Below are 18,967 nucleotides of genomic sequence, written 5' to 3'. Positions count from 1 at the left end.
AAATTGAACATGGTGGTCTAAAATCACTTCCACATGGTGGCCATGTTTTATTGAAGTCACATCAAAGACACAGGGAAGGGATGAGGATAGAGATTAATGGCATTGAAGTTCAAAGAAGGAAGATCATTTTCAGATTTGTGATTTTGGCATTTCAGAATTATTGTTTGATTTATTAGGAACTCTTGTTGGTAAAAATGTATCATTTTCAGTGATGTGACTTCCGGAATTCAGAATCTAACAGATGGTCTTGGGTGAAAGTCTCTTTGCAGAAAAATCATAAACCTGCTGAATGGAGATAACTATAAGAAAGGTTTCTGCTGGTTGATACAATATAAATACAGTATGTCATTATTTTGTTTTTTATGAATGGGATGAAGGAATGGTGACAGATGTTTCTTTTATCATTAAGAAATACTTACTCATTTATGATTCGACATATGCATCTTACCAAACTTTTTTTTTGAATGTTGTGTTTTGTTTTGTGGTTCTGATTGTTAGTAGGCCTACTTGGGTTTGTTTTATGTAAGGACCTAACTAAAAATCAACCAATCCAATGTTCCAATAATCAAAAACATAACCATACTCTCCGAATTAGCCTCAATACATATGAGTGGCAGATACAGGAAAATTAACATCCATCATGTAAATTCATCTGCCAGATATTAGGCGCTACTGGTCACTGAAATTCCTGGAAGCTGACAGAAATCACATTGTTTTCACACCAAAATGTTTATTTTATGAATTTCTAAAGTTTGTATAAAATAGGACTATTTATTTATGTTTATTATCATAGCAATATAAAACAACACAGATTATTTATTTATTTGATTTATATATCACAGGTTAACCTTTGAACCCACGGATGTTTTATTTATTTTGTTAGATAAATGATAAACAGGTAGCTTTAACCACTGACAGTTATTATTATATATTAACACCAGAGCTATTCAGTTAAAACCACACATTTCACCTAAACTCAGTATGTAGGTGTTCTGTTCATGTCCTACTGGTAAAAGCTTCTTGTTCATCTGTCCAGGTCCTACTGGTCAAGTTCAGCTTCTTGTTCATCTGTTCATGTCCTACTGGTCAAATTCAGCTTCTTGTTCATCTGTCCATGTCCTACTGTGTCATGTTCAGCTTCCTGTTCATCTGTTCATGTCCTACTGGTCAAGTTCAGCTTCTTGTTCATCTGTCCATGTCCCACAGTATGTCCTACTGGTCATGTTCAGCTTCTTGTTCATCTGTCCATGTCCAACTGTATGTCCTATGGGTCATATTCAGCTTCTTGTTCATCTGTCCATGTCCCACTGTATGTCCTATGGGTCATGTTCAGCTTCTTGTTCATCTATTACAGTCTCACCGTAATGTCTCATCGTTTTTGGATTACGTTCCTTTTAATATTCATCTGATTGTGTTTATCATATTGTCTTATGTTCATCTGTTCAACTTTGTCTCTTGTTTATCTATTAATTTTTCTATCCAATCAATCATTTCATCTTTCTGTTCAATCTATCTGTCCATCTTTGTGTCCAACCCAGCTGTTCATCTTTCTGTCCAATCAATCTGTTCATCTTTCTATCTTATCTTTCTGTTCAATCTATCTGTTCATCTTTCTGTTCAATCTATCTGTTCAGCTTTCTGTCCAATCAATCTGTTCATCTTTCTATCCAATCTATCTGTTCACCTTTTGGTCCAACCCAGCTGTTGTATCCTGTCCATTTTTCTGTCCATCTTTCTGTCCAACCCATCTGTTCATCTTTCTGTCCTACCCAGCTGTTGTATCCTGTCCATCTTTGTGTCCAATCCATCTGTAAATTTGTCTGTAAAATCCATCGATTATACTGTCTTCTTTCGAGGCTGTGTGCTGTTCCAAAATGAACCTGTTCTTGAAGATACTTCAATGCTTAATATATAAAGGTGCTGATCTACTTGATATAATTGTTTTTACATACAAGTGTGTGAGTGAGTGTTGATTTAGTCTAATTACCACACCATATTATATTTACTTTAATTATTTGATCTCTGACCTATTGACCTTATTTGTCTTATTGACCTATTGACCTATTGACATACTGACTTAGGATTATGCTTAATTATATATAATTATATAAAAATGTCTTTATGTAGTATATCTAATATGTAAAAGGGGCTTAGAGCTGCTTATTGGGAGCTAGGCTAGAGCTAGATATTGAAAATTGTGGTAGTTATAGGTGAAAGAAAGAAACAACCAGTTTTTACAATAATAACATGAGGATCCTGACTTCCAGCTGGTCCATGGCTAGGCATTGATCTTTCCCAATTATCCGTAACCAACTACTGTTGGGAAGAGAAATTCTTTAACACATGACACCATTAATCAATATTGTCCAGTATTTTGAAAGTTGAAGTATATCATCCCGGATATTTTACTTAATGCTAAAAAATTATTGTTGTTTATCTTAACTTTTGTCCAATCACTGCGCTTACAAGCATCCGGGTCACCCACATATGGGTTTTTCAATTAACAACCAGCAATTACATACAGAAACTCGCAGAAATTTCACTTAAGAGTAATGTTATAAAAAATGTGGAATTTCACTGTATTTTGGAATGTAAAGAAGTTAGTCATGATGTAGTCACAATAAATACTTCTAATATCTCATTAGCATATCATTACCACCCACAGTCCCACACTCTACCAGCTTTTACAATTATAGAAATATCAATTACAAGGAGAACACTGACAAGAACCTATCTAAATTGCAATCCATAAGTCAACATCCAAAACACAAGGAAAAAGTGACACTATGTACTTTTCTAAATTTATCGGCCTGCTATTCCATCTAAAGGAGAGGTTGTCGAGGGCATTGATTGGTTGAAATCAAATCCAATAATTCAATAGTCTTGCCTAAATCAGTGAAATAGACAAATATTAAATCCAACAGATATCTTGAATACTGGGATAAAATGAAAATTATTGACCAAGGTAAGTGGGAGCGAAATTAGTAAGCACTATCTGCACAGTGATCTGCACCCACCAAGATAGCATATCACCTCCAGGGTGAATGTGGAAAAATGTCTAAGTTTAACGAGAATAGCAACTTAGATCTATCCTCTATTAAAAAAACATGTGACATTTTCAATAAATCTTCAACTGACTTGTCTAAAATTTGCTCTAAATCAAAAATGAAAATATGTAAATCATTTCTGTGATATTTCTAGGATGGTTAATAGCAATTTTATTTCTCTTAGTAAAAGTAAAAAACATTCAGAAATTTCTGAAAAAATCTTTCAGTCTCCTCTTAGAATTTGGTTATGCAAATTACATTTTCAGCTCAGAATTTTATCTCAACTAACATAGTTTACAGTCAAGCCTGTCTCATTTGACCTCAAGCTCAATGTGCTTTTTAAAACTGCAAACAAAATCAATACTTCTCATTCCATTCCTTATAAGGAGAATGTTTACAAGCTCACGATTTTCAGGCTGTATAACTGACAACAGACAACTGTCCTGATCAGAGGATGTTTCTAACCACAGAAATGTCAAGACTTCACACCTCCTACTGAAATTCTTGATGTTTTCTGACAGAGGAGAGGAGTGTGAACAGTAAAATATCATGCACATGGTTTTTCAATTCTTATTCTCGTTTCATTTTGTAAAAAAATTTGTAACTGTAGTCTCCAATTAAAGTGCATATCTATCAAGTTTATGCATGATGGTTAGAAAGAAAGAAAAACAACCATGATTTACAATGATAAAAACTTAGGTTGACAAGAACCCTTTATTAGCTGGTGTTTTACAAGACCTATTGGCATTGATCTTTCCTGGTTTATCAGGTCTAAGTCTAGCAAAGGGGCAGAGTTGCTTATCTTGTGTCTTTGATATTGTGTCTTCTTGCATTGTGTCTTTATGATAAATTACCCTGCTAGTGACTTGTACTGCAGACAACCAAATGCCTTTTTGAACTACAGTCACTACTGTCATGTTCAAGGCAATTCTAGTCGTAAAATGTACTATCGTTGTGCACACAATAAGGCTTACCAAAACATAATTTAGGGTTTCTACAGTCCTCCACTCTCTTGCTTCTGATGACTTTGTGCATGAACCATTTGAACAGTCCAATGTATAATGTATATGTAAATAAAGTACTAAAGTACTGATATATTTACAGTTAGTAGAGTTTTTAGTAGAGATGGTGTACCAATATGATTTATTACATAGATAAACAATAAACAAATATATAAACAATATTTATGATACAAGTGTTTATATACTGGTAGTAATATAGGTGAATATTCATGTAGTTCGTTGATATACTGAAGGGAACATGCAATGAAAGTTTTTACAGTGTACTTTCTATGTAGTATTTTGATATGAAAGACTGGGAATGCCATGCAGTGTGAAATAAAGGAAATGAAACAGTGAAAAAATTTAATACTCTCCTTTGATTTACAACGTTTTGTAGCACATAGTCCTAAATTGTGTGCTTGTGCTTTACTGGCTTTCCTTTTTAATTCCCAGCTCTAGCAAGTGAGGATCTATCATAATGGCTTACTCAGCACTAATGTTCTAGAAGATTTTTATGAGTGTTCCATGATGAAAACTGCACCCAAAACTATTTTAACTTGATATTAAACAAGAATATCACCTGGCCTATACCACCATTCTTATCTTCATATATAAATTGTCTTCTGACTCCAAAACTGTTTCATCTTTTAATATCTTCCTCCACCCAATACAAGCTGTAAATCATAGTCTAGGACATGACTAACTTCTGCTGAAAGATGGATTAAGGTCGAAGTGACCACTTTCTCTGGCAAAGGATGACAGTCTAATTAGGGTATACGTCAGCCAGAGCATGCTTACCCTTCCTAGTTCGCACTGTTTATACTAGCTGTATATCATTGTCTAAGTTAATGTCTTGGAAAAGACCATCTTCTTCTGAAAGATGGATTTAGTTTGCAGCAGCTGTTTTTTTTCAATAAAGAGATTTGTCTTAATAGATATGTTGCTTACTAATCCTCTTCCCAATCTGTATTCTGGTAGAAAACCATAAGTTTGAAAATGACTAACTTTTGTTGAAAGATGGATGTAAGGTTTCAATGACTCTTTCCTCTGGCATAGGATCAAGCTATAATTAATATGGATAAATTTACCACTATACTGTTCAATTGCCAATTTTTTTTTATAATCCTGGGCAATAAGTCACAAACAGATCATAATATTGCTAGTGTGGAAACCAGGTCAGATACATCAATACACGCAAGCATACCAAATTGACACATCAATCTAAAGGTAAAACCTGACCATGTGTGCAGGTGGCATAAGCAAAACCTAACAAAAAAAGGGAGTTTGTTTCAGCAGATGTTCTCCCCTACCCTAAACATTAAACATTGGGATCCTCATAATACCTGACCACACACACACATACAAAATTAAAGTTTAAAATAGAAATTGATAAGCTATCAAAGTTTTAAATAATTGAAATATTTCAGTGTTTTGTCAAGTTGTTATCTTTATTACAGTATGATTAAGGTAAAAAATTTCCTTATCTTTTTATGACCAAACTTCTTGATAATTATATCAAACCACAAACCTAATTTGGTTGTATCATTATTATCTGGCTACTTCATTTGGATGCATGTGACTGGGCATGAATTTTTTTTTACATGATTTTAGATAATTCTTATTTTTGCTATATTTAATGATTGGATTGTATTTCATGGTTCTTAATCTGGTTGTATTTCATGATTTTTCTATGTTTGTATTATGAAAAAAACAACAGAATGAATAAAAAAAGTAAAAATACATAACAACAAACTTGTAAGTTTCTATTTGGATGTGAGATATATAACCAAATCCTATTATTCATGAATGAATCATACAACTAGTAATTATATGAATGAATATATAAATGAAAATGAAACAAACAAACTGATGAGTGCAATGCATGATAAAATTCAGTCATTAAAACAATGAATCAATGATATAATGTAAAAATGTATGAATAATTGAATAATATAAGTATAATTGAAATGCATGGTCAAATTCTGTCATGAATAGATGAACAAAAAAAGTATGATTGAAATGCATGATTATATTCTGTTCTGGATAAATGAATGGTATAATGTAAAAATATATGAATAAATAAATAAGATAATGAATGAAAAGGTATGAATGATTGAAAAACTGAATGGTTAATCAAACCATTTGAAAGGGAAATAAATGAATTAGATTTAGATGAATGAATGAATGAATGAATGATAGCAAACGAGAAGAAAATGATAACTGTAAAATGAATGAAATGCATGATATATTCAGACATGAACAAAAAATAAATGAGTGGGAAAATCAATGGATGATCTGCATGTAGCAAATGTCAAACTATCGGGGAAGAAAAATGAATGTATGAAGAAAGAAATGAATAGATGAATGAATAATACAAGTCATGAATGAACGAATGAACAAATGAATGAATAGCTGATGAATAATGTAAGTCATGAATGAATGAATAAAAGTTCTATATGAAAGAAAATGACAGAGCGACCTAGTAGAAGGATTGTAAGTGAGGTGGCGCGTGTCCTGAACGCTAATCTCAGAATGAAACATAAATAAAACACTATAGGAATGTTAAACTACCCACACATCACATACTGAGCTAGATTCAGGTCTATTCAGGTCGGCAAACCTTGATTATAAGGTGACACTGGATATATTTAGGAGTATGAGTTATAATGTTTGGAATTCCCTAAAATTACGTCAGGATTCCCCCACTACTATTATCACGTGTGATGAAATCTGGTATAAAATTGTAGCAATGTGGATGAATTATCAGTATGATTTAGTTTGTCCAGTGATATAAACTAGACAGGATTCAACAATAGTCTTGTCATGATGAATAACATAACATAATACCAACATCGCAAATTTTTACTGCAACAGGATTAGTGTTGTTGCTATTTCATTCGGAAATCTCATTCAGGAAATTTTGTGTCGTTACAGAAGGGATATATATATAAAACATTTGTCATTCATTCAACAGTTATAAGAAATTTATTTGAGAATCAGTTAACAAGGTAATATATAAAATGAAATAAAAGCCATTTGTTTTTTGGTTGAATATTAAGAATTATATTTAAAGAATTTTTATATCTTTATTAAGAAATGCTAAAAGATATTCTATATTATGCTTATAAAATTAGTAAGTTATATATACTATCAAATTGTTACAAATTTTATACATTCTCTTGCTGTTTGCGCAGAATTCATAAATAGAAAACCACAAATTTGTAATTCATTATTCTTTAAAGACAAGAATTTATTTTCCTATTTATTTATTTTCGCCTTAATAAAACCACTTGAGTTTAGACTGTCTATAGTTTGAAATAGGACTCTTATCTATCTATTTATTTATTTATTAAATGTAGGACTATGAAATTTATCTCTATTATAATATAAAGTACAAAGCTTTTATGTCTCAACTATTTACAAGGGATGTTAAGTTGACCATATTTACCAGTCAGGTAGAACTAGAGCTTTAAATGACAGACTTTGATATTTTGTCTCATGACAGAACATCTTTTCAAAATTAGGAACAGATTACTTGAGTTAGAAACTAAATTTAGAGATTTTGAATCTGAACTTTTTATAGACTTTTCAGAAAAAAATAAAATTTCGTCTTTTAGAGAAAAAAATGTGCCAAGGATTCTAATCCTCAACGCAAAGTTCTTATTATAGTTTCTGTAATATTCTGTTATGTTTTTTTTCAAATTAAATCAGTAACAAATTCGTTAATGCTTTTTAAGAGATTAGGTATATTAGGATAGGATCTGCATCAAGGCTAGAGATGTATGATGCCATGGCCTATGCAGTTGAGAGTCAGCACAATTTTATCTTTAAGCTTATAGTTATACTTTTTAGAAACCGTAGTTAGAAAATAGGTGATGTGGAAAATATATTCATTGAAAATAAAAGAAATAAAAAAGTATGACTGTAGGCTTAAGATTTAAGTAGTAGTAAACATGTTTTCAAGGTGATATTGATTTAAAGTGCTATTTTTTTTATAATATTTTTATTTATTTTTACAGCAGAAAAATCCATTCAATTTTAAAGTGACAAAAACAAAAGTTATAAACTGTATCAATATATTCACTGTGACTATTGAGTGTGAAAAATACTTAAAGATAACTGTATTGATCTTAAAATTATAATCGCGACCTTGGATAGTGCCTTTAATTTATTGCAAACCAGCCAATTGAAAAGTACTAGTGACCATATTAAATTATCGTGACCTTGACCATTGCTTTCCTGCATAAAACTAGTCGAAAATTATAGTGATAATAACTGTTTTGATCAAGATATTACAATCGCAACCTTGGCTAGTGCTTTTCTGAATAACAGCAAATTGAAAAATACAGTGATAATAGCTGTGTTGATCGAGGCATTACAATCGAGACCTTTGCCAGTGCTTGTATAACAGCAATTTGAAAAATAGTGTTAATAGCTGTATTGATCTATTACACAATATTTCAATCGCGACCTTGGTCAGTGTTTTTACGGCCTCAAACATTGAACATAACAGCAAGTTAAGAAATACATTGATAATAGCTGTATTGATCTAGGTTGTGTCAAGTTGTGTAAAAGTTGGAAGATAAGAAATTTGAACTGTGTCAGTGAGTGTAGCTTGTAATAATAACTTATAATGGAGTTACGCTACCTGTGTCTAACTGTGATATTTCTATTATTTATTAATATATCCTGCGTTGTGTGTAAAAATATTTTATTACCTGATGATGTCAATGGTGAGTTTCTTATTTTTAATATTATTAATGAGATGATTGTTTCTGTTGGAGGGTGAATTAGTTTTATGAAAATTTTTTGTGATAAGCTATGTAGGGTCTCAATCAAATCATCACTATTATTCTGGTCTAATGATATATAAAATGGTTGTTTTGGGGGCAGAAAATGTCCACACTCTGCTAAGTTTTGGCTCCTGAGCATATCATTCAATCATGTTATATGCTGATGACTTGTCAATGTTTGCACATCAATTAAAACTTAATCTGTCATTATCTTTGTCAATATTGAGCTAGATTGTCGTCTGCTAGGCCTTCCAGGTTTCTTGATAGCAATCCCTAGAAGAGATCCTAGTGGCACAAACACAAAGTGGAACTAAATAACTAAATAACATTTTTTAGGAGGGTCACTTTTTTTGGGCCACCCACACTACATGTATATCGATTTATAGGAAATGGATTTCCTTTTTTTTTATAAAAAATCCTAATATCTTGGTCATGTTTGCCATGCCCATCGACTCCAAGTCTTATCCTTATCCTTATAAGGTGAATTGTAAGCCTACCACTGTATTCATGCCTCTCCTAGTGGGGTAATGGGTTATCCAGATTTTATTAGTTTATAAAAAGGATATAATGAATATGAGTCAGTTAACCTGATTTAAAACTGTTATAATAATATTTACCTTAAATGGTTATCATAATAGAATTAAACTTACTGGTGTATCTGATTAAACTCGATATTGTCTGTTTTTACAACTGTCACCTAAATCATATTGGTATAAATTCAATGGACTAATTCACCGGTCATGTACCGTGCAAGCTCTAGTACTCAATACATCAATTCTAGAGTGATATAGAAATACTACTGTTAAAATAGTACTCAATACATCAATTCTAGAGTGATATAGATATACCACTGTTAAAATAGTGCTCAATATATCAATTGTAGATCAATATAGAAATACCACTGTTCCAAAAGTGCTCAATACACCAATTGTAGAGAGATATAAAAATACCACTGTTAAAATAGTGCTCAATACATCAATTGTAGAGTGATATAGAAATACCACTGTTAAAATAGTGCTTCATACATCAATTGTAGAGCGATATAGAAATACCACTGTTAAAATAGTGCTCAATACACCAATTGTAGAGAGATATAAAAATACCACTGTTAAAATAGTGCTCAATACATCAATTGAAGAGTGATATAGAAATACCACTGTTAAAATAGTGCTTCATACATCAATTGTAGAGCGATATAGAAATACCACTGTTAAAATAGTGCTCAATACATCAATAGTAGAGTGATATAGAAATACCACTGTTAGAATAGTGCTCAATACATCAATAGTAGAGTGATATAGAAATACCACTGTTAAAATAGTGCTCAATACATCAATTGTAGAGTGGTATAGAAATACCACTGTTAAAATAGTGCTCAATACATCAATAGTAGAGTGATATAGAAATACCACTGTTAAAATAGTGCTTAATACATCAATTGTAGAGGATATAGAAATACCACTGTTAAAATAGTGCTTAATACATTAATTGTAGAGATATAGAAATACCACTGTTAAAATAGTGCTCAATACATTAATAGTAGAGTGATATAGAAATGTTAAAATCGAACCTGTTTAATATTTTTATTATTAATTTATATAAAAACCGACTTGGAAGTACTAATTTGACAGTAATGTTTCATACATGCTCTAGGTTACAGACTAAATACAAAGTTGATTTAACCTCCAAAATGTTCCAATATGATATCAAGACTTCAGAATTTTATAGATACCACAATATTTACTTAGGGTACCTGTTCAGATCCAGAATGGTGAATCAAATCTCTGATTTTTTAGCATTTGCCTCCTAGAAAACTAATTGGCACCCCCACTTTATTTTTGACAAATTAAGAGATATGTTTTTTATACGATTTGCCCTAAAATATGTGTCAGAATACACCAAATCAATTTAATTTTTCCAAAATTTTCTTGGGAGAGCGCTGTCAAACGCTCCATGAGAGGCTCGCGACTCAGACTGACAGTCTTGACAATTTTGGTATTTTCAATTCAACCCTTCATCTTGATTAACTTATAGAAAATGGTAGAACTTGACATAACAGTGCAAACAACTAATGTGTGTATGTAATATATTTTAGACCTCATTTCTAAAACATAAAATGTCAAATGTGATAATATTACTAGTCATTTTGGAGACTTGTTAACTAATTAATCATAATTAATGATATCATAATCACAATAAAGTAAGATATTTTATTTATGAAGATGTTAAATTTCCATAATTACAATAAGATTAATGCTCCTGTGCACATGTCTTTAAACAAATGTTCTAAACTTGTCTCAAAATGTAGACATGTTAATAAGTTCTACTTGTCCAACTTTACCAGGGACGCAGGCTGAAATAGGTCTGTTGTCTGAAGCTCGCATAGCGTGATATACAAGTACCTGTAGTTTAATGTGCATAATTTCAAAATTCAGGAGCTGCTATGCCTGATATAAGTTTATAAATGACATATGATATTGGTGATATGGTAATTGATATGATAGGAGAGAGTTAAATGGTGTTTAAATAATGATAATACATGTTTGTAAATGACAATTATACATTAAACCATTAAATTTATTGCAACATGATAATCAAAAAGCTATTGTGCATGACAACAAAGTTATTCTGTCACATGCCTGACTTAATTATTTGGCTCCATTTACCAGTCATGTCTGACTGCAGCTAAAAATGCAAAATGTGATTTGCAAATGAATATATTATTAATCAGAATGTGCAAAGTTTAAAAAATTCGTAATTTTCATTTCATGTAAATTTGATTTAAAATGCAGATTTTGCATTTAAACAGGTTAATCTACATATCTGTATCAATTTGTCCTGAAGAAATTCTGCTTAAAATATAAAATATTATTATCTTACTTTTCATGACTATAGTTAATCTTCCTGCTCCTGTCTTTTGGAATCATTCAAAATAGAATTAAGCAATATTTTAAAAAACAAAATACATTTCAAAATTTTGCCTAAAATAAAAGATTCCTGTTTTTTATCATTCCAGCGTTAAGTTATCGTGTCTGCACCAATGATGATATACCCACCATGCAGACAGAGTGTGAAAAAGAAAATAAAGCTTTTTCTCGGGCCAACAGAAATGATAATCACACAGAAATATGTCGGTAAGTGCAATTTTTATTTTATAAAATAGTAGTTGATGGGGTAATGATTGGACACTGACAGTTCTCTATATTACGTTGAAGATGTCAGCTGCCTTCTCTAACTCTCTAACCTTAGTCTCAGAAACAGGAATTTTTACCTCACTGTTGAAATTTGAGCATTTAGATCCATGTGTGTCCAGAATTTTCCATGTTTAAAGTTAAAAAGAAAAGTCGTCTTTTCTTGAGACACTACCATATATAGAAAAGACAAGAATTTCTTAGTTTGAGATATTTTTGAAGGAATGATGTGGTTTTCGTACATTTCTAATACTTATGAAAACTATTTACAAATATTCAAAACTCAAATCATCTCCCCAAAATGGCGCATCTGCCCCTTTAAGGCAGACAGCTACCTTCTCTTACTTTCTGACTGTCCAAAAAGATGATAATGAAATTTTATAGGAATCAATGCTAAATTCTGAATTACTTCCTTCTCAATAGCTTGAAGTTACGGCCCTGACTGGACTAGACAATTAATGCCTTGATTATGAAAAATCAACTTGATATCGTCTGTATCATGGTGCCCTTGAAGATATATAAACATTGACAAATATAATAGACTTTGTCTAGGTCAATGAGAAATTCTGCCAAATATGGCATAAACTCTACATGTCTTGTGAATATTATTTGGCACATGGCCATCAGGTCTTTAAACCTGAAACAAGTAAGAAAATTTCTGATTTCACAGCTATTTTCTATCAGGGATAACATTTTTTGGCTTTAGCTCCCTTCTATTAAATTGAAGATTTCATTATTCTTGCACATCGAAAAAAGAATTTGGCTTTGATAGCTCTGAAAGTTAGAAAACATCATCCCTAAATACGCCTCAATTTAGTCGATAAGAAAAAGGTTTGAAAAGCACTGAATATTTTCTTGAACTTCGTGAATCTTTGAATAATGAATGACTCAAAGTGATTAATCCTTTTCTACGTTTTCCGCCCAAAATCAATCTTGTCCATTTATAGCTCGGATTTCTTTAGTCATTGATTGATATTCACTGGTCATTCTGGTCTATTACTGACTATTAATTTATTGTGTAATATTACTGGTCGTTCAAGGCTTTTGATCTTTTGTAATTGATGGACTAGGATTACTAGACGTTCTAGACTATTGGTTTTTATAATCTGGAACGTGCCAGACGGTCATTATAGTATTTGATTAGTGTAAAGTTTCAGGCTGGATAATTTATTGGGACTGGTCATCAGTAAACAAGCTTGATAAGGTTATTCAGAATTATCGGCACCAATTAATGGGATTTTTGATATAATCTTTGATGAGAAATGTCACAAATTGTTTTCATCTTGGAAATGATTTATGTAATAGTCATTGAGATGGAACATAAAACTTTGTGCAGTTTAAAGTTCCTTTAACAGTTGTAAATTAATATAAATTGCAGGTTTTTTTTCAGTTTCATTTCAAAATGTTAAAAAGACACTTTTAAGGAAGCATACATCATTTAAATGATTCTATGAATAACAGTTTATCGACAATCGAAATAAAATTGTTTCAATTTTTTCCCACAGTGAAGTTATAAATAATATGATAGAATAAAATAAATATACTTTAAAGACTGTAAATTCTCACTTGAATTTGATTATTCAAGTCATAGACAATCTTCAGACTTTTTTGACCTTTTATTCCAATTATCAGGAAACGTTTTTCACTCATTTTTCAATATCAAAATAAATGCATGCAAACATTGTGTCAGTTATAAAATCTGAAGATAATCCAACATTTAATTTATTCACTTCAAAGAAATCTCCCAGACATTTTTGACCTGTTAAAACTTTTTATTTCCAATTAGTTTATTTGATTTCTTTCTAATTTAAATGAAATACTGTGTTAAAACTTTATGCAAACAGAAAAAGCAGAAATAAATTCTGAAGTACTCTCTTATATAAATATTTCACATCAAAGATAACCTCCAGACATGAGATTTCCTGTAGAGTAATTTAAAAATAGATGCTTAAATTTAGAAATGTACATGTTTACCAAGACACTTTTGTCAATTTGTTATGTTATCTTTACAATCTTAAAACATACACCAGCTCTGTATTCAGGTTTTTGCAGTATTCAGAAAAAGTTTTGTCTTTAGTTATCTATATGAGACATCTTGCTTAACACAAAGTATTTTCAAAATTGAGATTTTGTTGAATGTTTGTCAGATTTTCTCTCTTGGTGAAGAAGGCATGCTGAACACCTCGTGCCATTCTGAGCCTGACTTTGTCAAAATGGCAACCCTTTCCCTGTGTCCATATAGCTAAACAATATGACATTGTTATTATATATATTAATTGAAATTAGATTTGAAATGATTACAATGATTTGTAATTGATTATAAGTGATGTTTTTATCTCTGTGATTTCAGGATGCTGTATCAAATGTGGTTCTGTGTAGCTCATTCCGTTCCTCAATGTTTCCAAAACTATACATTTTTTTATCAATCTTACTTACATTCGCCTCATAACTGTAAACCTTCGCCTGAACAACTCTTAAAGTTACAGAGTATTCGTAAGGAGGCCTTGGATCGTATTGAGGTCGTTACCATAGAGACATCTACAATACCAACAGATGATTGGACAGATAGTGGTCATGTGACTGATAAAAGTGATCAAGTGACTGTGAAAATGGATGAAGAGGGGGAGGGGGGAAGTGAGGGGTCAAAACAAGGAGGACATTCCAGCCATACAGGAAAAAATACAGGTGAGAAAATTTCTTTTTTGCAATCTTCAGGTTACGTATTCTCGAAACAATCTTAGCGCTAGGATATCCTGGAATTAATGTTAGAAGATAAGAACCTAGGACATCCTAGCGCTAAGATCATTTCGAGAATACACTGCCAGGTTTTTATAGGTGCATTCACTGCATTTTTATTGCTTTACAGTGCAGTGACTATTGGCACTTGTGTGCTTAGACTACAATCTTATCTGGACAGTTTCTTTAGATTAAGATTGAGAGCCAAGTTTTAGAAAATGATTGAGGTATATTTATGTCTAGTGTATATATTGGTATGTCGGGACTAGATCTTGAGACAATAGGAGCCATGTTGAATGAATTCCCTAGGTCGTGATCTCACTAACTAGTTTATTGATTTGATATCGAAACTTAATACAGCTCGCTGCTGAAGTACACACAACTCTCAGATTTTGCTGACTTAGCTTATATTGGTATTTTAAGAAATTATTGGCCTGTATATAGAGTTTGCTGACCTCAGCAAAAAATTAATTTACTGTATATAGTATTATGTTATAGTTAGCTAATTCTGCATTCAAATATCTTAAGCATAAAAGAAATCATATTACTTACAAAATTTCACATGAGAAATTTGTGGTTCTCTTTCAATGAAAATTAGTTTACAGTTCTCATTGGATTGTCTCTTTCAAATTTCTTAGATGTTGAAACTGATTAAATTAAGAGAAATTTATTTAAAAGTTTCAGTCAAGTTGACCTTAAAATTTAAGATTGAATGACCTCAGACAAATTTATCGACTCACACTTTAATTTGACCTCTCTTAAGTTAATATACTGGATAGGGCTCATGGATTTGAAATGGATTCAGACTAATTTATTGATGTGTTCTTGGTCACTTGAAAACTTGTTCGCTGAACTTTTCACAATTTGGTTTGTCCATGATACCATCCTTATTGTGTATCAAGTCAACAAAGCGAGATTCAAACATAAGAAAGTTAGAAGAAAATGAATATTTGAACCATTTAGCCAATCAAGATTAGAACCCAAAACCACCATTTCTTTGATATAACCAAGCGAATGTCATGTTAGTCTTCCAACCCTGTAACTGACAGTGCTACGGAACTCCTCAGCTATGTTGAAACTAAATTAAAATATTTTGACCATTTTAGCTGCCATAACACTCTTACTGATAGTCAGTTGATGATAAGTGTAACGGAGGGAAGAAAAATAAGATTAATTAGGTATCGAGGGATTTTAAACATTTTATTTCATCTAGCTCCAGTACCCTACTTATTCTAAATCATTATTATCATTTAAATCACAGATAGTGGACTGGTTATAACTTCAAGTTAAATTCTACCAAGTTTGATATCTTTTCTTTCAACAGTTCTAGTTTCCAACCTTTTTTAGTACCGTCATAAATTTTGATGATTATGTTTTTATTAAAAAAAAATTCAGAAGACATTGCAATTAAGGGAAATTTTCAGCCTTTATCAACTTCCAAAAGCTCAGTACTTCGCATAGCCAGTCTTCATAGGCCCAATCTGGAGCAGAAAATTTGATATAAAATTACATTCCAGTTTTGGTGTTCTGTATATAATGATAAACCACTTTAAGCTGATAGTAGAATATTGTCTCTAGAGACATACAGTACTATAGTAATTATACTAATAACTCAATTAATCTAATGTCTTTCTTAGTAACTAATCTTACCCCAGATGATATTTTTATTTCCTCTGAAACGATTCTCAGAGATTCTTAGGGCATTTTGATTCTTTCTCTGTTTCTAAACTTCTTAAGGAGGAATTTATAATGAATTTGTTCTTTCCATTAGCTCTGAATTGATGTTGAAGTGATTTTGATTCTATTTGAGATAAATATACAATCATTAGAATTATTTATAATGATGAACAACCCAGTTTGATTTGGTGTTAAATTTAAAGGCGAAGGAAGTCCTAAAATGTTACAACTGTGAATTTAATCTTCAAGACAAATTTTACTTCAATCAATATTTCACATAACTTTGGTGATGTAAATTGTTAATCAACCTTCCTAGAGAATGTATCAATAGTGTACAAACATAGCTGCAGAATAAACTATTACCAATTAATGAAGAACATGTCATGACCCAATTCATCTATTCTTTCCTTCATCATTGCATAATTGATAATCTAATCTACTCAGTAGACTCAGTGACCCAGACATGCAGAATATCAATTAGTATTATGTGGACAAAAAAATGTTACATTGTGCCAAAACATAATGAATAAATACTTGTCCCTGAATATATAACATTCATAAGAGAAAAAAATATGAATAGTTTTCATTTTAAAAGTGTTTGTGCCAATAGTTGATATTGAAAGGGAGTGGATAGAAGTCTTTCATAGACACATCAGTGACAAAATGCCTTATACCCAACATTCAATCAACTTGATTCAAAACTCCTTATATCGTGTCATGCATGGCATTTTTTTTATTATAAATTAAATATTTGACCAAACCTCATTATCCATGCTCATTTACAGCTAGGTCTATAGGAATTATGAGGAAAGAATTGGCCTACATATTTCAGATCACCCTCAGTGATATTCAAAGTAACAACCACGATATCAATCAGATAGCATTCATAGGAACTCAGATGAGATTGAGGTGGATTGTATTTTACATCATAGAGTAAATTTGTGAAGAAGAATTTGTTAATCCATGCTTAGTCCTTTCTTGACTAATACTTGTGTAGGTGTTCATCTTGTTAATGTCATTTGTTTATTTTAATGATTATTTTTTTTACTAATTTCAGGTACTTATTTGAGTATGAACAAAGTTTTAGTGGTGTTTTTGGTTTCCATAGTAACAATATTAGAATTATTCAATCCAAACCACTGATAATGGACAAATATTGAAACAACCGACAGTAGCAGACGGACAAGATGGGGAAATACTTTAATGTGTCTGTCGGGTTTGATAAAAACAGCTTGGAAATTTGGCCCAATAAATTTTGGCACTGACAAAAACAAGCAATGACCAATGAAAAATTAATAATGTGAAATTCAAATTTATACGCTTTAAAATAGAAAACTTTGGTGTTTCCTCGTCTTTAAAACAAAATCCTGCTAGCTTGCCTTGAACACCAAACTTCAGATTATTCCAGAAAAAAAAAACTTTGTTGAAAGAAAGTTGGTAAGATATGGTAATTATCAGTGACTCCTAGCAGATATAAGATATGTTATTTTTTATTGTGTTTCCATAGCAATTACACCAGTGCTTCCACGGTTACGTGATAGTTGATGTGCAAGCTTTGTGAAACCTTCATTTTGAATGATCATCTTCACATAGACAAAGGCTTGAAGTGACAATTTCAAGCAAAAATTTTAAATTTTGCTAAGCAAATATTGTGATCTTTGTGAAATTGTTTTTATTTGTGATTTTTATTTGATAAAATTTGCTTTTGATTTCATTTTATTTTGATATAAATTCAGAATTTCATTTTATCATCACATTATCCTAATTTTCATTGATTCATACATTACATTGTAGAAACATTTGTTTACTGAATTCCATCATCTGATTCTTGTCATTTTTTCATCATTTCTTTAAATGAAATAAAATTTGAGAATTTGAGCAAAAGAATTATTCCTCGACAGAACCAATTGATTAAAATGCAGATCTATATGTTTTGATTGAAATTGAACACTATTTATAGAAGAATTTTTCAGATGGCGAATGTAGAAAACCATACAACATTGAGTTCTGCTTTTTATACGATTGTGGTAGGACATGACTGGCAAATAGAGTCAAAACTGTCAAATCAATAGCCCTGATAGTGTTTTAATATCTGAAGTTAGTTGATTGTTTGTTATGTTCATATTTATCTTAATGTTGTTGGTTTTAAGGAATTTATTTATGTTTTGTTGATGTAAAATAATTATGGTTAAGTTGTATACAATTTGTTTTTATTTGAAATTTACTGCTGACCCACTGTTTAGCTGGTTACTTTCAAAAATGTCAATCCAAAATGTCCAATTTTTTTCTATAAATTTTTTTCTATAGATTTGAGATGCAAGGGTCCAGGTTTAAAATGGCCAATAGTAAAATGAATATCATTATTAAGCTATTCTGTATTAAAAATCATTTCTACATAACATAATTTTATTGTAGCTTTGGAGAAAATTCTTATTGATTTTCCAAGTTTGGGAAAGAGGAACAAAACCTTAAAATAAAATTATTACCATTACATTTGATGGTATATAACTTAACTTTCAACA

The 18,967-nt window shown here is 31.1% G+C and overlaps 1 protein-coding gene across 1 annotated transcript; it reads left to right on the top strand.

Annotated features, from left to right (window-relative positions):
* Window positions 1–8,065: 8,065 nt before the first annotated feature.
* On the top strand, window positions 8,066–17,605 carry LOTGIDRAFT_231487 (hypothetical protein; the record flags this gene model as incomplete). Its single annotated transcript, XM_009053637.1, has 5 exons — window positions 8,066–8,781; window positions 11,858–11,975; window positions 14,383–14,717; window positions 17,231–17,354; window positions 17,503–17,605. Exons 1-5 carry the CDS (start codon window positions 8,682–8,684, stop codon window positions 17,603–17,605), a joined length of 780 nt encoding a protein of 259 aa, XP_009051885.1. The 5' UTR covers window positions 8,066–8,681.
* Window positions 17,606–18,967: the final 1,362 nt, after the last annotated feature.

The sequence above is a fragment of the Lottia gigantea genome, assembly GCF_000327385.1.
Source record: "Lottia gigantea unplaced genomic scaffold LOTGIsca_20, whole genome shotgun sequence".
Taxonomy (NCBI): domain Eukaryota; kingdom Metazoa; phylum Mollusca; class Gastropoda; family Lottiidae; genus Lottia; species Lottia gigantea.
Note: the sequence above shows the minus strand (reverse complement) of the source record. Positions and strands in the feature narration are given on the sequence as shown.